At 40.5% G+C, this 16,266-nt stretch overlaps 2 protein-coding genes across 3 annotated transcripts in view; one reads left to right on the top strand and one right to left on the bottom strand.

Moving 5' to 3' along the window:
- mapk8ip2 (mitogen-activated protein kinase 8 interacting protein 2) overlaps positions 1-8,041 on the top strand; it is a 47,052-nt gene extending 39,011 nt beyond the window's left edge. For both annotated transcript variants that reach the window (XM_054775560.1, XM_054775561.1), the window contains exons 12-14: positions 2,530-2,600; positions 2,684-2,782; positions 4,837-8,041. In XM_054775560.1, the coding sequence (XP_054631535.1) occupies positions 2,530-2,600; positions 2,684-2,782; positions 4,837-4,909 (243 nt within the window). In that variant the 3' untranslated portion in view covers positions 4,910-8,041. The remainder of the gene's footprint in view (positions 1-2,529; positions 2,601-2,683; positions 2,783-4,836) is intronic.
- arsa (arylsulfatase A) lies at positions 7,459-13,123 on the bottom strand. The gene is made up of 8 exons (XM_054775562.1): positions 12,823-13,123; positions 12,323-12,563; positions 12,031-12,249; positions 11,789-11,958; positions 10,586-10,710; positions 10,381-10,508; positions 9,355-9,457; positions 7,459-9,260 (listed from the first exon to the last, which is right to left on the bottom strand). Exons 1-8 carry the CDS (start codon positions 13,041-13,043, stop codon positions 8,965-8,967), a joined length of 1,503 nt encoding a protein of 500 aa, XP_054631537.1. The 5' UTR covers positions 13,044-13,123; the 3' UTR covers positions 7,459-8,964.
- Between the last annotated feature and the right edge of the window lie 3,143 nt (positions 13,124-16,266).

The raw sequence follows: 16,266 nt of genomic DNA on the forward strand, positions 1-16,266 counted from the left end.
ACTCATTGTCTGTGTCGATCACTTCCTGGGGGTACTCACAAATACCAGCTGAGGACTGGCTGCTGGTGACGGGAGGATCGATACTGGATAGCGATAGTTGTGCCGATGGTGCTCCTGGAGTCGACCCTTGGCGACGAACTGGACGGATGGGGCATTGAAGAAGCCGATGACCTGGGTTACCGCAATACAGGCACAGGTTCAGGCGACGGCGACGGGCTCTCTCCTCGGCGGCTAGTCGTCGTCCTCCCAGCTGCATTGGAACCTCCGTATCACCATCAACCTTGATGGGGTGAGTCCTCCTCTGCTCCGTGGGCGAATGTGGTATCGGTGTATGAACCTGGTATCCCTCCTCTGCATAGTCCCTGATTCTCTCCTTTACTCGGTTGTCTAAACAAATCGCTAAGTTTATCAAGTCATCAAGCGATGTAGTATTATCCTTGGCTATTAGCTCATCCTTAATGCGGGCACTAAGAGCCCTCCGGAAGATACCACGGAGCACGGTATCGGGATATCCGCTTGCTGCTGCGAGCACACGGAAGTCAATGGAAAACTCGGCCACAGATTGCCCTCTTTGTTTTAAGTCCAACAGGCGATTGGTGGCTTCTAAACCCCGGATAGGGTGATGAAACACCCTTCTTATCTCCTCTAAAAATAATGGTAAGGAGGTACGGATGGCGGGCATAGAAGTACTTATGGCCAGGGCCCAAGTGGCAGCTCTACCCGCAAGCAAGCTCATTATGAAGGCTACTTTAGCTTGATCAGAGGAGTAAGATGTAGGTTGTTGATCAAAAACCAACGAACATTGATGTAGAAACTGGTTACAGGAATCAGAGTCACCAGAGAAGCGAGGGGGGTGAGGGATAATGGGCTCACGAGCTTGATGAGCAGCAGGTGTGCTTGCAGCTGTGGCAGCAGCGGAATCACTCATGGTAGTGGTTGTACCGACCTCTGGTGGCGGAATCGGAGCGGAACATCCCAGTCGTTGATTTAATGCTTCCATGTTAGCAGAGAGAACAGAAATGGCTTCCAGGATCCCTTGGAGCGACTTCTCATGGCTTCCCACCATGTGTCCTTGGTGTATCAGGGCTTTTCGGAATTGTTCCATGTCTGCGGGATCCATGTTCTGGCCAGATTGTTCTGTCATGGGAGGCCGTGGAACACGGCGAGTTTTTTAGGATCCCAAATGCAGACAAGGGAGGCAGAAAGTACAAAAGAACAATTTAATACACAAAAGAGTCCAAAGCAAAAATACAAAGTACAAATAAGGAAAATCCAACAAGGTAAGAGTCCATAACAAAAAACACTAACAGCAAAAGGCTGTTAGGAAAAAACTAGAAATAACAAAAATACACTGCAGGCAAACCTTACAGGAGAAGATCACAAACAAGGCTAGCAGGTAGGTACAGGTAAGCGGGGAGCCGGGGAGCCAGAGAGCAGGGTAAGGAGCAGGTACGGAGAGCAGGTTGTCAAGGAGTCAACGAGTACAATCTGGCACCGGTCTGGAGTTTGGCTGGAGCTTAAGTAGGCCGGTGGTAATGAGCTGCAGGTGTGTGTAATTAGGGCTGGGTCATGTTCAGGGATGTGCTGCAACAAATAAACGACAGAGGGCAGCAGAGCAGAACACAGAACATGACATGATGCTGAGCATTCATGACAGAGCTATTGACAGAGAGTTAACTAAAACCAAACCAAACGATTACTTCATGAAGTGTCTGTTCACAGTGCAATATTATTATTTAGTATTATTTCCAGGATGTATACGCTTGCTGTCCGGAATCTTTTACTGCTGTGTTTGTTTTTTTTTTCTTGTAATAATTAGCAAAATGACAACTTTTTTTGTAAAATGAGTACTAAAATTGAATTCTCATCATATTATGACTTTATTCATGCAAAATTCCAGCTTTATTGTCACATTACTACTTTATTCCCGTATCATTACGATTTTATCATCACGTTTTTACTTTATTGCCGCAAAATTACAACTTAATTCACATCCTATTATGAAATTTGCTTAGGTGAAATGAAGACATATTATTCATGTAAAATTACAATTTTTGTCACTTGACTTTATTTTCATAAAATGAAGACGTCATTTTTTTCATGTTATCACTTTATTCTCATAAAATGAAAACGTACTTCTTGTCAAAGTATTCCTTCAGTCACATAACGTGACAACAGTTTCTTGGCATATTCCCATAAAATTCCGACTTAATCCTCGTCGAATCAAAACTCCATCACGAGGTTGCCAGATATGTGCTTAATGAAGTGTCTGGTCACTGTACAGTATTATTATTTAGTATTATTTTCATGATGCAGTAGATCATTATAGGCTATGAAGCCTGTCACTGTGTAGTGGTAGTAAAAAGGATTTATGAAAATATACTGCCATAAAAGTACACATCCAATTTTCAAAATGCGATCTCCATTATTGCTAGAATCTTAGGATGGAGGAACAGCAAGTTGTGATGAGTGGACTTAATAGATGTCTTAACACCTTGTCTGTGTGTGTGTCTCTGTCTCCATCCACAGTTTGACCGATGTAGTCACTTCTTCCAAATGAAGAACATCTCCTTCTGCGGTTGCCATCCGCGGAACAACTGGTAATCAAACGTACCTTCTGACCCCTTGTGTACTTTTTCAGGGTTTATTACATTGTTGATTTTTTGTTGGTCCCCCCCCCCAGCTACTTTGGCTTTATCACGAAGCATCCGATGCTGAACAGATTTGCTTGCCATGTGTTTGTATCCCAAGAGTCCATGCGACCTGTAGCAGAGTGTGTCGGGTGAGTCCTCATGCTGCTGTTACATATAAACAACGTGACACCTCCATAACAATCAGTTTCCTGTAGGAAAACAATGGAAATAGAAAGGAATCAGTTTCATAATACTTTTATTCACTGCGCAAGCAATGCTTTAAGTGTAAAAGTAAGTTAACAGCTGTTGATAGTCAGGGGCCAAGCACTGTTAAAAAAAAATCTTGTATCCTTAACACTTACCCCAGCAACAAGGAGTCTTACTGCTTTGTTTCCACTGGCTATTCCTCTTTTGGAATAAGTGTAAAACAGTGTCCTTTAATGCTAGCTGATGTTCATGATGGCTACTTTAGAGGCATATTTTCCCACCAGATTTTGGTCTTTGACTTCAACTTTACTTGTTATTGTCTTTTTAAGAGACAATGTTGCCGTACTTTGGTCATTTTAAGCATTACCGGAAATTCCTTCCTTCCTTGATTTCACATAGCAACATAGAAACAAATGCTGCACCGAGCGTTAACTTTTCCAAACTCAAAAACAAAAATACAGCAGCAGTGGCGGCAGCTCCAATATGTAGCATTACCTTTCGGTAGTGGCCTGAGACGCTGTGAGTGACTGTGCTAGGTGGCTAATAGCGAGCCGGTGTGGTGTGGCGAGGTGTCACTACACCAGTATAGTACTTCTTTGGCGTAGCAATAATAATGACAATGTCGCTGTAGCTTGATTAATGTGCAGGTCACATTATGTAAATGGATGTAAATTATGTAATTGTTGGCAGCTTTTGGAGGGGTTTTTTAGAAGGCTTTATATGCGGAATAGTTGCGTCCTATTTAGATTGTGGATGGGCAAAATTAAAAAAAAAAAGTGCAGTTTTTCTTTAGCAGCAGTTCACTTCTTGTTACACTTGTGTGTTAAAATGTTATTTAAATCATTGCCTTTAAGTCAGGAGTGTACGTTTTTTTTTACATTTAAAAAAACATTTTTAACATTTATATATATATATATATATATTTCAAGGAAAACTGCACTTTTTTTGGAATTTTGCCCATCATCCACAAATTTTATGTGACACATGAACACATTTCTTTGGCTTTTCTGTGCATTCTAATGAGAGAAAACGAGTTGGTATAAGCCAGCTAACATTGCACGTCATGGGAGGTACCTATTACGACTATAAAGCCCACAAAAAAACCTCTATATACATGCTGTGATCATGCATTAACGGGTACGTTGATTATAATATGTAATACTTACAGTATCTTTCTGTATTTTGATGATTTAAACATTACCGGAATTACTTTCCTAGGCGCATTGATTTCACATAGCCCATAAGAGCTAACGTTACTTCCACCAGCAACAAGCAGCATAAGAACAGCGACGACACTTACAATGTCCGCTCTCATTGGGATGCCTGTGTCTTCCAGTCCTCAGGTAAAAAATGCAGACAGCAAACAAGCATCTTGTTGAGTCTTCGTAGTGAAACTGAGAGCCAGTAGTATCCACTCTTCCGTTGCTGTGGCTTGAGGCCTTGTGACGCTGAGACTAACGACTTACGGATAAATATACGTAGTTTTTCATGTTAGTTGCTACAAGAACAATATCGCTGTAGCTTGGTTAATATATTTTTTGTTTTTTTTATCGTCGTAATAGGTGCCTCCTATGGCGTCAATTGTTAGTTGGCTCATGCGAACTCGTATTCTTTCATTATGATGCACAGAAAAGGGAAATAAATATGTGTTCATGTATCACATAAGAATTGTGGATGATGGGCAAAATTCCAAAAGAAGTGCAGTTTTCCTTTAAAGACAAAGTTTTGTGTTATGAGTCGTCAAAGTTCCTTGGCCGCACTTTGGAAAGCCCGCTTTAAGGTTTGACTATACTGACAATTTCACCCTGGAAGGGATTATTTCTATTTCTGTTATTTTCTACGAGAAAATTTGCTTCAAAATCAGAAGAAATGAGAACACGACTAGCTTCCTGGAATAGATTGTGTTCAACTGCTGCTTTGAATAATTCAAGATGTAAGGAACACAGCATTCATTTCCTTTCAACAGAAAATAACTATTAGTCGTGTCTTTCCTTAGACGGGCCTTCCAGGAATATTACCAGGAACATCTGGAGTACGCCTGCCCCACTGAGGACATCTACTTGGAGTAAGGAGGCGTTGCCTTCCTCCGCTTCAACGACGCTGTGCTTACACTCATCCCCCTGGCCACCAGAGGGCGCTACAAAAGGCTGTGCTCTTCATTCTCTTTTGGAAAATCTCTCCTTTTGTCCCTCAGAGACTGGGCTCTTCAGTTCCACGACAAATTCATCTCTCTGTCTTGTGTCCATCTCAGTGGACGGTTGAATGTTTCTTTTACCGTTTTTTTCTAAGACACTATTCTAAGACGCTGAGCACCTGTTTTTCCTCTTCCGTCACGTAAACGAGCGACCATACTACTGATGATTGACAGTCCCATGCATGGCTAGGAGGGTTACTGCACACAGCAACACATACGCAGGAGAATGGTGAGCAGCTCAATGACAACGCTGCCTCCTTGTAAATATTTGTTCAATGTTCAAGGCTGACTCGGTGTCGACATGGCAGCAGAGTAGAGAGAGTACAGTGAGCTTACCTCTGTGTCGCGTACGTGTGATGTAAATAGATGTATAGCAAGTAGACAAACAAACAAACGTCATCTAGATTAGGAATCACTCACAGCAGCTGAAGGGAATGGTAGTTTAGTTAGTGGTATTTAATGGCGAGGGGAACGTGAGACTCACTCGGGAGGAATTTCGTCAACGATTTAGGAATATTCGGGTCACACTAAAAAGGAAAAAAATACAGTTATGATATTTAATAGTTTTTCCAGTATTAAGTTGTCATTTTTCAGGATGAATGCTGAAATTCCCACATGAGCCTAAAGGCAACACTCCAGTCCAACTACTCCTGTGTCTTCATATACTAATCACGTAGTATCATTCAAACACTTCCGCTTTTGAGCATAATATCACTTTATTCTCTGACTTTATTCTTGTAACATTCTTGACTTTATTCTTCCAACATTTTGACCTTTTTCCCCCCTAGTAAAATGTGACTTCATTCTGGTAATATTAAGACTATACCTTTATTCACAGAAGATTCAGACTTTTTCATGCAAAATTGTGACTTATTTCTTATTTAGATAAGATTTTCACTTTTCCCCTGAAAATATTTTACGATAATATTGATATAATTATATTATACTGTTTATGCTTCAATAATACAAAAAAAAAAATTCAATTTCATAATGCATTTTTTGTCTCAAAAAGTTCCTCCATCCATCCATCCATCCATCCATTTTCAATGCCGCTTATCCTCATTAGGGTCGCAGGGGTATGCTGGAGCCTATCCCAGCTGACTTTTGGGTGTGAGGTGGGGTACACCCTGGACTGGTCGCCAGCCAATCGCAGGGCACATATAGACAAACAACCATTCACACTCACATTCATACCTATGGACAATTTAGAGTCACCAATTAACCTAACATGCATGTTTTTGGATGTGGGAGGAAACTGGAGTACCCGAGAAAACCCACACACGCACGGGGAGAACATGCAAACTCCACACAGAAATGCCCAACGGAGATTCTTCCCGATCTCCTGACTGTGTGGCCAACATACTAACCACTCGGCCACTGTCCGACTAAAAAAAACTCCTGTATTCTGCAAATAAATTTGTGTAAAATTACACCTTAAATTTTTTAAATTCAAAAATGAGATTTTAACTTTACTTTTAAGAAACATATAATGAAAACATATCAAAAATATATGACAATATATTCCAATCTACTAATATATCTTCTACTATGTTACACTTTCTGCACTCTGTGTGTGTGCTGCCGGCCCCGCCTCCACCCACCAAGACAGAGACTGTATGACTGACCAAAGGGCTCACTCCGTTCATGCCGTTGTTCTATGGCACAAATGTGCCAAAGTGATGGAACCAATGCAAAGAGTGAACTCTCTTCCTGCCTGTTTGGAGGCGGGAGACGAAGAAAACAGATGCGCATGCACATGGCAATGTATTGAGGCCGGCAAAATGATCAAGTCCGTTTTCATTTATTGTGTGATTGATTAATGCATTTTTTTATCATCTCAGGGCTGGTGCCCACAAGACAGTTTTTTCTGAACAATAAATATTGTCACGTTTTAGACTCACGAGATCTTGTGACACCAATTTCTCTGAATATTACAACTTTTCCCTCGAAAGAAACACAACTTTCTTCTTGTCGTTATTGCTCGCAGTACAATACAATTTTCTTCCTTTTTAGTGTGACACTAATACTTCTTACACTGAGTAACGCTAGTGATGATTTTGCCACAGTTGCACTCCCCGCTCACCTCCTCTAGAGAGAGCTCCCACGGCTCTTAACGCTCGACGATGACTGTCATGCTGGTATTGCAAGCTAATGCCCAGTGAAAAGCCATATTCACACTCCAACGACTGTTCTGCTCCTTTTTTTTGGCAGTTGAATCAAAGGGAAGGGTGGAGGTTTAGACGGGATTCGAGGTATGATCGTCACACGCTCTCATATTTATTTATTGCTTTTAGTGTGGCGACGGTTCGAGCATCAGTCATATATACACAAACGGTACGGGGGCTGCAGAATATTTAACAGCTTATACAAGAAGAGGCTTGGTTTTGTTACTCCTCAGAAACTGTATATTACTGTAGTCTGCAGTTTTCAGTCACACATGGCAGGAAAAAGGTTTATTTCCACTGTCATTTAGCCCATGTATATATACAATAGAGACTCCAAAATAGTGCTGTGTCCCTTTTCTTCTGTCTGTTATTGAACTACTACGTTATTGATTGAAAAAAAAAAAAAGAAATCAACCCAACAACACAAAAACAAACAAAAAAAAACACATTAATGTGTATGTAATGTGCAATAATTTCATTTGGCTGTCTTATGTTTCCCTCATAATATCATACACGTGGCATTTTTAGGTGTGCGGAGACGCTTCAGCAACAGCATTTTTAGGATGCAATTAGTTAGCTACGACATAATGCTGTCAATGCCTCGCTCCGTTTATGATCCATATTGATCCGATTATGTTTGCCCTTTTCACGCAATGTCATGAACACGTTTCTGTATACTTATAGAGGAATACGGTACAGTATGTGACTGAGCAAACATATCTTTTACCTTTAAAAACTTGTCAAATTCAAAGCGGGAGAAAAAAAAATTAAAATACGTACAAAAAAATCTGCCTTGTAATGAATTTGGTCTTACAAATAAAATATATGCTTGATGTCCAAAATCTTTTACTGTTGTCTTTGTTTTTTTGCTTGTATTACCATTTTATTTATTTTATTATTTTTATTTATTTTATTGACAGCGCATTACTACCTTATTGCTGTAAAATTATGACTTAATTCACGTCACCTTATTCGTTTTAGGACTAATTCTGTTATTCAAGTAAAACTACAACTTCATTTTCGTCATATGACTACTTATGTTTTCAATTTTTTCATATTACAGTATTACTTTATTCCATAAAACACGTTATTTCGTCATATTATTACTTTATTCACATGAACTTATGACTTAACATTAAGACTTCATTATCATCACAATATTATTCCTGTAAAATTACTATTTATTGTCATATTACAGTATTCACCTGAAATTAAGACAATTTTCATATTATGACTTTATTCCCATAAAATTCTGACAAAATTTGTCATTACTTTATTCTTGTAAAATTAGAACTTCATTCTTGATATTTCATTACTTTATTCACATACAATTATGACTTTTTCTCAACATTATTACTCCACATTAATTTACAACTTAGCGTTTTATGACTATATTCATGTCAAATTATGACTTAATTCTTGTCATATTACTTTATTCACGTCAAATTAAATGCAATTCTTGTGATATTAGTGCTTTATTCATGTAAAATTATTACATAATTCCCATCATTTACTCCCGTAATACTGCTTTTTTTGTAATCTCACAATTTATTTTTCTCCTACCATGACACTTTTTCCTCATAAAATATGACTTTTTTTATGTATTAAGTCTTTTTCTCATAAAATGACTTTTTCTTGAAACATTCAGCCAATTCATGTGAAATTATCACATTTTTTGCAGCAATTACACATCAATTGTAACAATATTAATTTCAATATTACAGTACCTACAGTATTTACAGTAGAAGTGCATTGGAGAATGGTGTCAGCACTGGCAGCAGCCAGGTTTCGGACTACACTGTGGATTGCAACAAGGCTCCAGTTGTGGGTCACTTCCCTTTGAGATCTGACTCTCTCCAAACAGCATGGAGCTTTCAAACTGCTCCTTGACTCTCTTAATCCTCTCCAGCAGCTCCTGGATGTCCGGGTGGTCGTCCAGAAGGAGAGGGTAACGCTCAGAAGGGTCAGCCTCCACGTCAAAGAGAAGCGGGGGGTCGTGAGGCTTCAGGAGTGCAAACGCTGAGCAGTCTTTGTCTGGGGTGGTGTTGCTGTGGATGGAACCTAAGGTTATAGAGCAACGACAAATAAATAAATAAATAAAAATCAGACCTCGCTTATGTTTATCCATTCATAAGAAAGTACCTATCCATGTTACCTCGTGTGTAGAAGTGAGCCTTGTACTTCCACAGTCGAAGAGCAAACAGACCAAACTTTTCACTAGCATCAGTGGGATAGAACATCATCGTCTCCCTTTTACTCTGCACAACAAAGCAGCAACAGAATGTTGTAATAGCGCAACGAGGAAACATTGTAGATACAGTATGGCGAGTGTCACCACAGCAGCGGAGTGGGGCAAAGAACATTTGAAAGCGCATGCAGAGGTAGATAGAGCTGCTGGATGCTGCCCACTCATGATACTTCAAATGAAGCAACCACCATCTTGAGGAAGTCAGAAGGTTGACGACAGCCACAGCTGTTGATGCCAATGTTTTTTGCCCCGATGTATTATTGGACTCCGGCAGTTATATTATAGGAGACTATGTAGTTCATTGGATGGAGGCATTCACTGGAGTCTCTCATGATATGACTTTTTTTCCTCACAAAATTATTACTTTTTCTTAAAATGTTCAGACTTTAGTCTGTAAAATGACAATGAAATTATGATTTTGCTGTTGTAATATTAAGTTTTTTTATTAAATTATTACTTTTTCCCCCAATTGATTTTTTTTACCACTATGATGTTATAATAACATCAAGACTTTATTCTGTTCCATCCATCTTCTATGCCGCTTATCTTCATTAGGGTCGCGGGGGTATGCTGGAGCCTATCCCAGCTGACTTTGGGCGAGAGGTGGGATACACCCTGGACTGGTCGCCAGCCAATCGCAGGGCACATATAGACAAACAACCATTCACACTCACATTCATACCTATGGACAATTTAGAGTTGCCAATTAACCTAACATGCATGTTTTTGGAATGTGGGAGGAAACCGGAAAACACGCAAACTCCACACAGAGATTTGAACCCAAGGTCTTCCTGATCTCCTGACGGTGTGGCCAACATGCTAACCACTCGGCCACCGTGCGGCCCACTTTATGCTGTTATTTAAAAATATATTTATTGTCTACTATTTGTTTTGTCATAAAATTAAAACTTTTTTTTCTAAATATGCTTCTACCTTTCCATGTTTGAAAAGGATTTCAGTCATGTCGACACCATCTAGCTCCACTTTGGGCACTTTAGCTCCAGCTAGCTTAGCAATGGTGGGCAGGATGTCCAGAGTGCTGGCCAGCTCATGGGTCACACCTAAAAACACAACAAGGAAAGTCATACAGAGTCTCTTCTAAGTGTGTATTTAAATATGGTGCATAATTGCAGCACACCTGGCGTGATCATGCCGGGCCAGAAAGCGATGGCTGGCTCTCTCATGCCGCCCTCGTACGTAGTACCTTTGCCGCATTTCAGAGCGCCTGCATTTCCTCCACGGGACATGCGCATTAATGAAGGCCTGATCACACACACACACGCACACACGCACACACACACGAGAAAAAGAAAGTTGTGCTTGAATCGCAACATCACATTTTAAGCCAGTCAGTACAACGGAACCTTGGTTAGCGTAATTAATTCTTTCCAGAAGGTGACTCTAACCAAAACAGATGCTAACTGAATCAATTTTTCCAACAAAAAAATGTCAATTCAATTAATCCCTTCCAGAAAGCCAAGAACGTTAACACAAAATTTTGTTTTACATGCAGAAAACGATTAAAAAAATAATAGAAATACATATAAATTATGAATGAAAGGGATAAATGAACATTTAAGGTTTCGCTGTAAAGACGTGATTCTTGATGTGTGGTGTTCCCAAAGACAGAGTGTGGCAGCGAGACACCACACGGACACCACCTTCCTGTTTAACACAAAACACGTTTTTATCATTTTAATAATTCATTCAATCATCATTTCAATAATGTTTCTCAACTCAATAACCCAAAATGGAGGCAAAGAAATTTGCAAGTGCCATCATTTTGATAAAGAAGGTGAAAAACACAATTGGATTGAATTCAAGAAATAACTCATGACAAAACAGGAAGTTGGTGTCCGTGTTGTGTCTCGCTGCCACTTCTTGTCTTTGGGAACACTCACATCAAGAATCACGTTGTCAGTGAAGGTAAAAGTAACAATTGTTTTATGCATGTAAAATGATAAAAACGTGTTTTGTGTTAACATGTTTGTGAGTCAACCGTTGATGACATCATCGACAGGCTACATAGCTGACTTCCAGGCCCGGCTGCTATTTTGTTAGCAAGCTACTGTAGCCACTTCTTTGTTAGAACCGAAGGACGTTTTGAGCTAAAAATACATTTAGAACACAATTAGAGTGACGCCGTGTATTAATAACACGACAAGATGGACGCCGTATTGTATGCCAACCGGAAAATGTACGTAAACAGAGGCAACATTTTGGCGTAAATTTTCAACATTAACTGAAAAACACGCTAACTGAGGTTCCACTGTATATAAATGTATACACAGTGTATACATGTACACAGTGACAATACTAATTCACATGAAAACAAGCCCACCCGTTGTCTGACGTGAAGAAGACCAGCGTGTTGTTGATCACTCCGGTCGTCTCCAGTGTGGCAAGCAGGTTTCCGACAGTGTTGTCAAACTCCAGCAGAGCGTCTCCAAATGGACCCCTTAATGTCTTCCCAGCAGCCCCCGGGCCAGCATACTGGGGGTAGTGGGTGTGCTGGTACAGGATGGAAGATGAAATTAGTGTTGAAACTATTGTTGTTTAGTAGACCAGGATGATGTTGCCTACATGGGAAGGATAGTAGAGGAAGAAAGGTTGATTCCTCTTGGCCGCAGCGGCAATGAAACTGGTGGAAAAGTCACGGTAAGCCCGTTCCAGATCCAGGAAGTTAACCGGCTGTTGCATGATGACCTCGTTGTGCATCAGCGGAACCATCACAGTGCCGAGGTCGCACAATCCAAAGCACTTGACATCTGGAGGGAAACAAGTCAGGTTGTGACATGGACCCTGGAAAAGCAAAACGACACATGAAAACAGATATAGGCCTTCAACACTGAAACCATCTGGATGTTGCACTGACCATGTCGTGGGAGTATGGAATCCCCAGGTACTCATCGAAGCCCTGCCTGGTCGGAAGAAACGTTCCCTTGGCTCCAACTCCCAGGTGCCACTTCCCGACAGCGGCTGTGGCGTAGCCCAGAGGTTTCAGCACCTCAGCGATGGTGGTCTCATTCAATGGAAGACCACCTATTGAGCCAGGATACAGGACTCCGGGGTAGATACCTGAACGGGTCTGATAGCGGCCTGTCAATAGTGACGCCCTGGATAGACGATGCAAGTCAAGTTTTCCACATTGCAGCTACAAATTGCACATATAGTACATAACAATGTCGACTAAGTTAGAAAAATATGTATATATACAGTGTTTCTGCGATATAAGATTAAAAATAGTTAGAACGCCACTGTAATATTATACTGTATTATTACTTATTATTACTTACTGTATTGCCATTGCGTGTAACTCACGTAACCAAATTAGAACTAGTAGGTCCTTCTTACAGTCACACACAGCTTAGTTACCTGGAGGGGCTACAGACAGGACTGGTGCAGTAGAAGTCAGTAAACCGGAGACCACCCGCTGCCAGTCGGTCCACGTTTGGCGTAAGAGAGCTGGGATGTCCGTAACACCCCAGGTCACCAAAACCCAAATCATCGGCGAAAATTAGCACGAAATTCGGCGGCGAACCAGCATATGTACAAACACATAAAAAACATAGAAACCCGATGCGGGTAAAATCCATTCCGCAGTCTCACATTAAGTCAACAAAAAATGCGGTCTGGCGCCCGAAGAACAAAAACAAGCGAGTCACGTGATTGCCAATAGAATGGGTCGCGTATGAATGACGTCACGTGCATGCGAACGTGTTTATTGAGGCTCATTCCCGTTTTTTTTCTGGTTAAAAAACGTTTTTTCCCATATAACATTTTGATTCTTTCTTGTAAGTGTATTACTCTTTCTTATAATGAATAAACTTATTCTTTATTATTATTATTATTATATAATTATTATATAATATATAAGTGATTATTACAGTACTTGTTCACAGAAGATTAATGCAATGGAGCATTGTGTCAGAACTGGCAGCAGCTAGGTTTAGCACTACACTGTGGATTGCAACACGGCTCCAGCTGTGGGTCAATTCCTATAGAGGTCTGACTCTCTCCAAACAGCATGGAGCCTTCAAAATGCACCTTGACTCTCTTAATGTTATCCAGCAGCTCCCGGATGTCCGACTTGCAGTCCAGGGAAATAGAGTGATGCTCAGAAGGGTCAGCCTCCACACTGAAAATAAGCGTGGGGGCGTGAAGCATCAGCAGCGCAGATTCTGAGCACTCATTGTCTGGGGTGGTGTTGCTGTGGATGGAACGTAATAGGGCAACAATGTAGAGTTCAAGTTGACTGTGCTTATCTTCCATCACTCTTATGAAGCGTATAGTCTGGGTGTAGAAGTGGGCCTTGTACTTCCCCAGTCGGAGAGCAAACACGCCAATATGTTCACTGGGATTTGTGGGATTGAACATCAGCAGCTTCCTTTTACCCTGCCAAACACATGGAACGAAACAAAAACAGCATGAAAGCAAACATGGATGCTTTCTTTTTTCCAGGTCCAGTGAAACCTCTAAGGTCAAACACAATCAGGTTGTTGGGCTTCTATCTGTATTTCCATCATATACGGTCACACAAGTGTTCAAAGAAGTTTGGAATGTGAGTACTTCATGTACTTCCTCTTTATTTATCCTCTTTTTAAGACCCCGAGTAGAGGCTGCTCCTTCTTTTGATATCACAAAAAAGCCACAAAAGACAAAGAAATAAACAAAATGTACACCCAGTGGTGGTCTTTTGAAGATCCCTGACAAAAGCTCTCCGAAGGTACGTTGAGGTTCAAATTTAGCTTTGTGCAACATTATAGGCCCATTTTCCTCCAACAGTTTTGTTAGAACTGTTGAAAAAGTTTGGATGTGTGTAGCACACCAGGTCAACCAAAACCCAAATTACCCGTGACAATTAGGAGGAAGTTTGGTGGAGAAACTGCATATATATTAACAAATAAGATAGAGATCCGAGAAGGGTAAAATCCATTCTGGTTTCTCAAGTTGAAGAAAAAAATAACTCAATAAAGTCTGTCGTCTAAAGCATAAACGAGCCAATGAGTTACGCGATGGCAGAGATGTCACATGCAGGCGGAAATGTGGTTCTCACCATTTGGACTACAACGTACTTACGTGAAATTGAGCCTGTTCAGGCTTGTAACAAAATGAACTATGGCAATAAATAGTTTTGTATATACATTGTAAGATTAAATATTTCTCCACCTTACTATTGTTATGTCTGAATAGACCTACATTATATTCTCCTCAGAAAAGAAGACAATATATCACTTAGATATCACATCCTGTTGTTTATTATCCTTGGCACACACACACACACCGCTAAAAAGCTAAATGCACTTGTTGCTAGCTAGTAGCCCTAGCTACTATCATTTGTAAGTTTATTTGCATACAGAAAAGGGAATCTCACAGTGCGGTAGCAGCATTATCCTCCATGCCGACAGAAAAAGACTTACTGTTGGAACTAAGACGCCAACATAAAAAAACAAACTCCCAACACAGCCATTGAAGTCTTCTCAAGAACAGAAATTTGATGGATGGATTCTGTCTGCAAATAATTTGCGGTTCCGGTGAGTGCAATGCATTTTCCGTTGGAAAAAAAAGTGATAGTTTGGATCATCCCATTAAGCATCATGTTGTATGAGTTTAATCGGGATGTTGTTACAGTAGTTCGACTGACATTGCGGTACTCAAGTCTAACAGCAGGGGTCGGCAGTGAGTAGCTGGTCTAAAAACAATGGAAGACCAATTCTCTCACGTCTTCATAACGTTAATATAGTTTGAGAACTGTAAGCAAACATGCTAAATGGTGTACACGTATGGAAAATTGACTGAGTATTAGGGCCACATAAAAAAAAATAATCTGAGATTTCAAGAATAAACTCTGGCCCTTCTTGTAGAGGGCGTAGGTGTTGATGGACCAGTCCAGTTTGTTGTTAAGGTGAACACCCAGGAATCTGTAGCTGTCTACCAACTCTATGTCCGCTCCCTGGATGTTCACCGGTGTGAAGTGAGATGTTTTCCTCTGGAAGTTAATGATCATCTCCTTTGTCTTGCTGGTGTTGAGTTGTAGCTGGTTAAACTCACTCCAGCTGACAAAGTCCCTGATGACCGTCTTGTATTCCAGATCATTCCCCTCTGAAACACAACCAACGATGGCTGTGTCGTCGGAGAACTTCTGGATGTGACACTGTGTGGAGTTGTGTGTGAAGTCCGAGGTGTAGTGGGTGAAGAGGAAAGGGGAGAGCATCGTACCCTGAGGGGCACCTGTGCTGCAGAGTACCATGTCAGACACACAGTGACGGAGCCTCACATACTGTGGTCTGCTGGTGACGTAGTCTGTAATCCATGCATTCAGGTGTTGGTCTACTCCCACACTCTCCATCGTCACTCTGAGTAGTGACGGCTGGATGGTGTTAAAGGCATTACGAGAATAAAGTCGAACATTTGCGAGATAACATTGTAATATTACGAAGGAAAATAGAGTCGCTGTCATGGCTATATGTAGGCACGTGTTTGATTAGTAAACATATTTTTGAGTTTATAACAAAGTGTTTTATTAAATAAATTGAAGTTACTTGCCTTACTGTTACTATTTGTTTTTATTTATTTTGTAAGTCTTTTAAAATTTGCACGTGTACTTTAGGATGTTTTCTTTAAAATATTGTACTTCACATATTAAATCTACTATGTTTCTGAGTAAAACAAATATGAATAAAACCACTACCCCAAAATTGCACCTGGAAACAGTTGTGACTAATGGGCAGGACAATCACGTGCCATTAAATTCTGCAGGAAGGTGATTTATTTTATTTTGTTCATCTTTTACTCTGAGTATATTTTAAATCAGTTACT

Source organism: Dunckerocampus dactyliophorus, chromosome 5, assembly GCF_027744805.1.
Source record: "Dunckerocampus dactyliophorus isolate RoL2022-P2 chromosome 5, RoL_Ddac_1.1, whole genome shotgun sequence".
Taxonomy (NCBI): Eukaryota; Metazoa; Chordata; class Actinopteri; order Syngnathiformes; family Syngnathidae; genus Dunckerocampus; species Dunckerocampus dactyliophorus.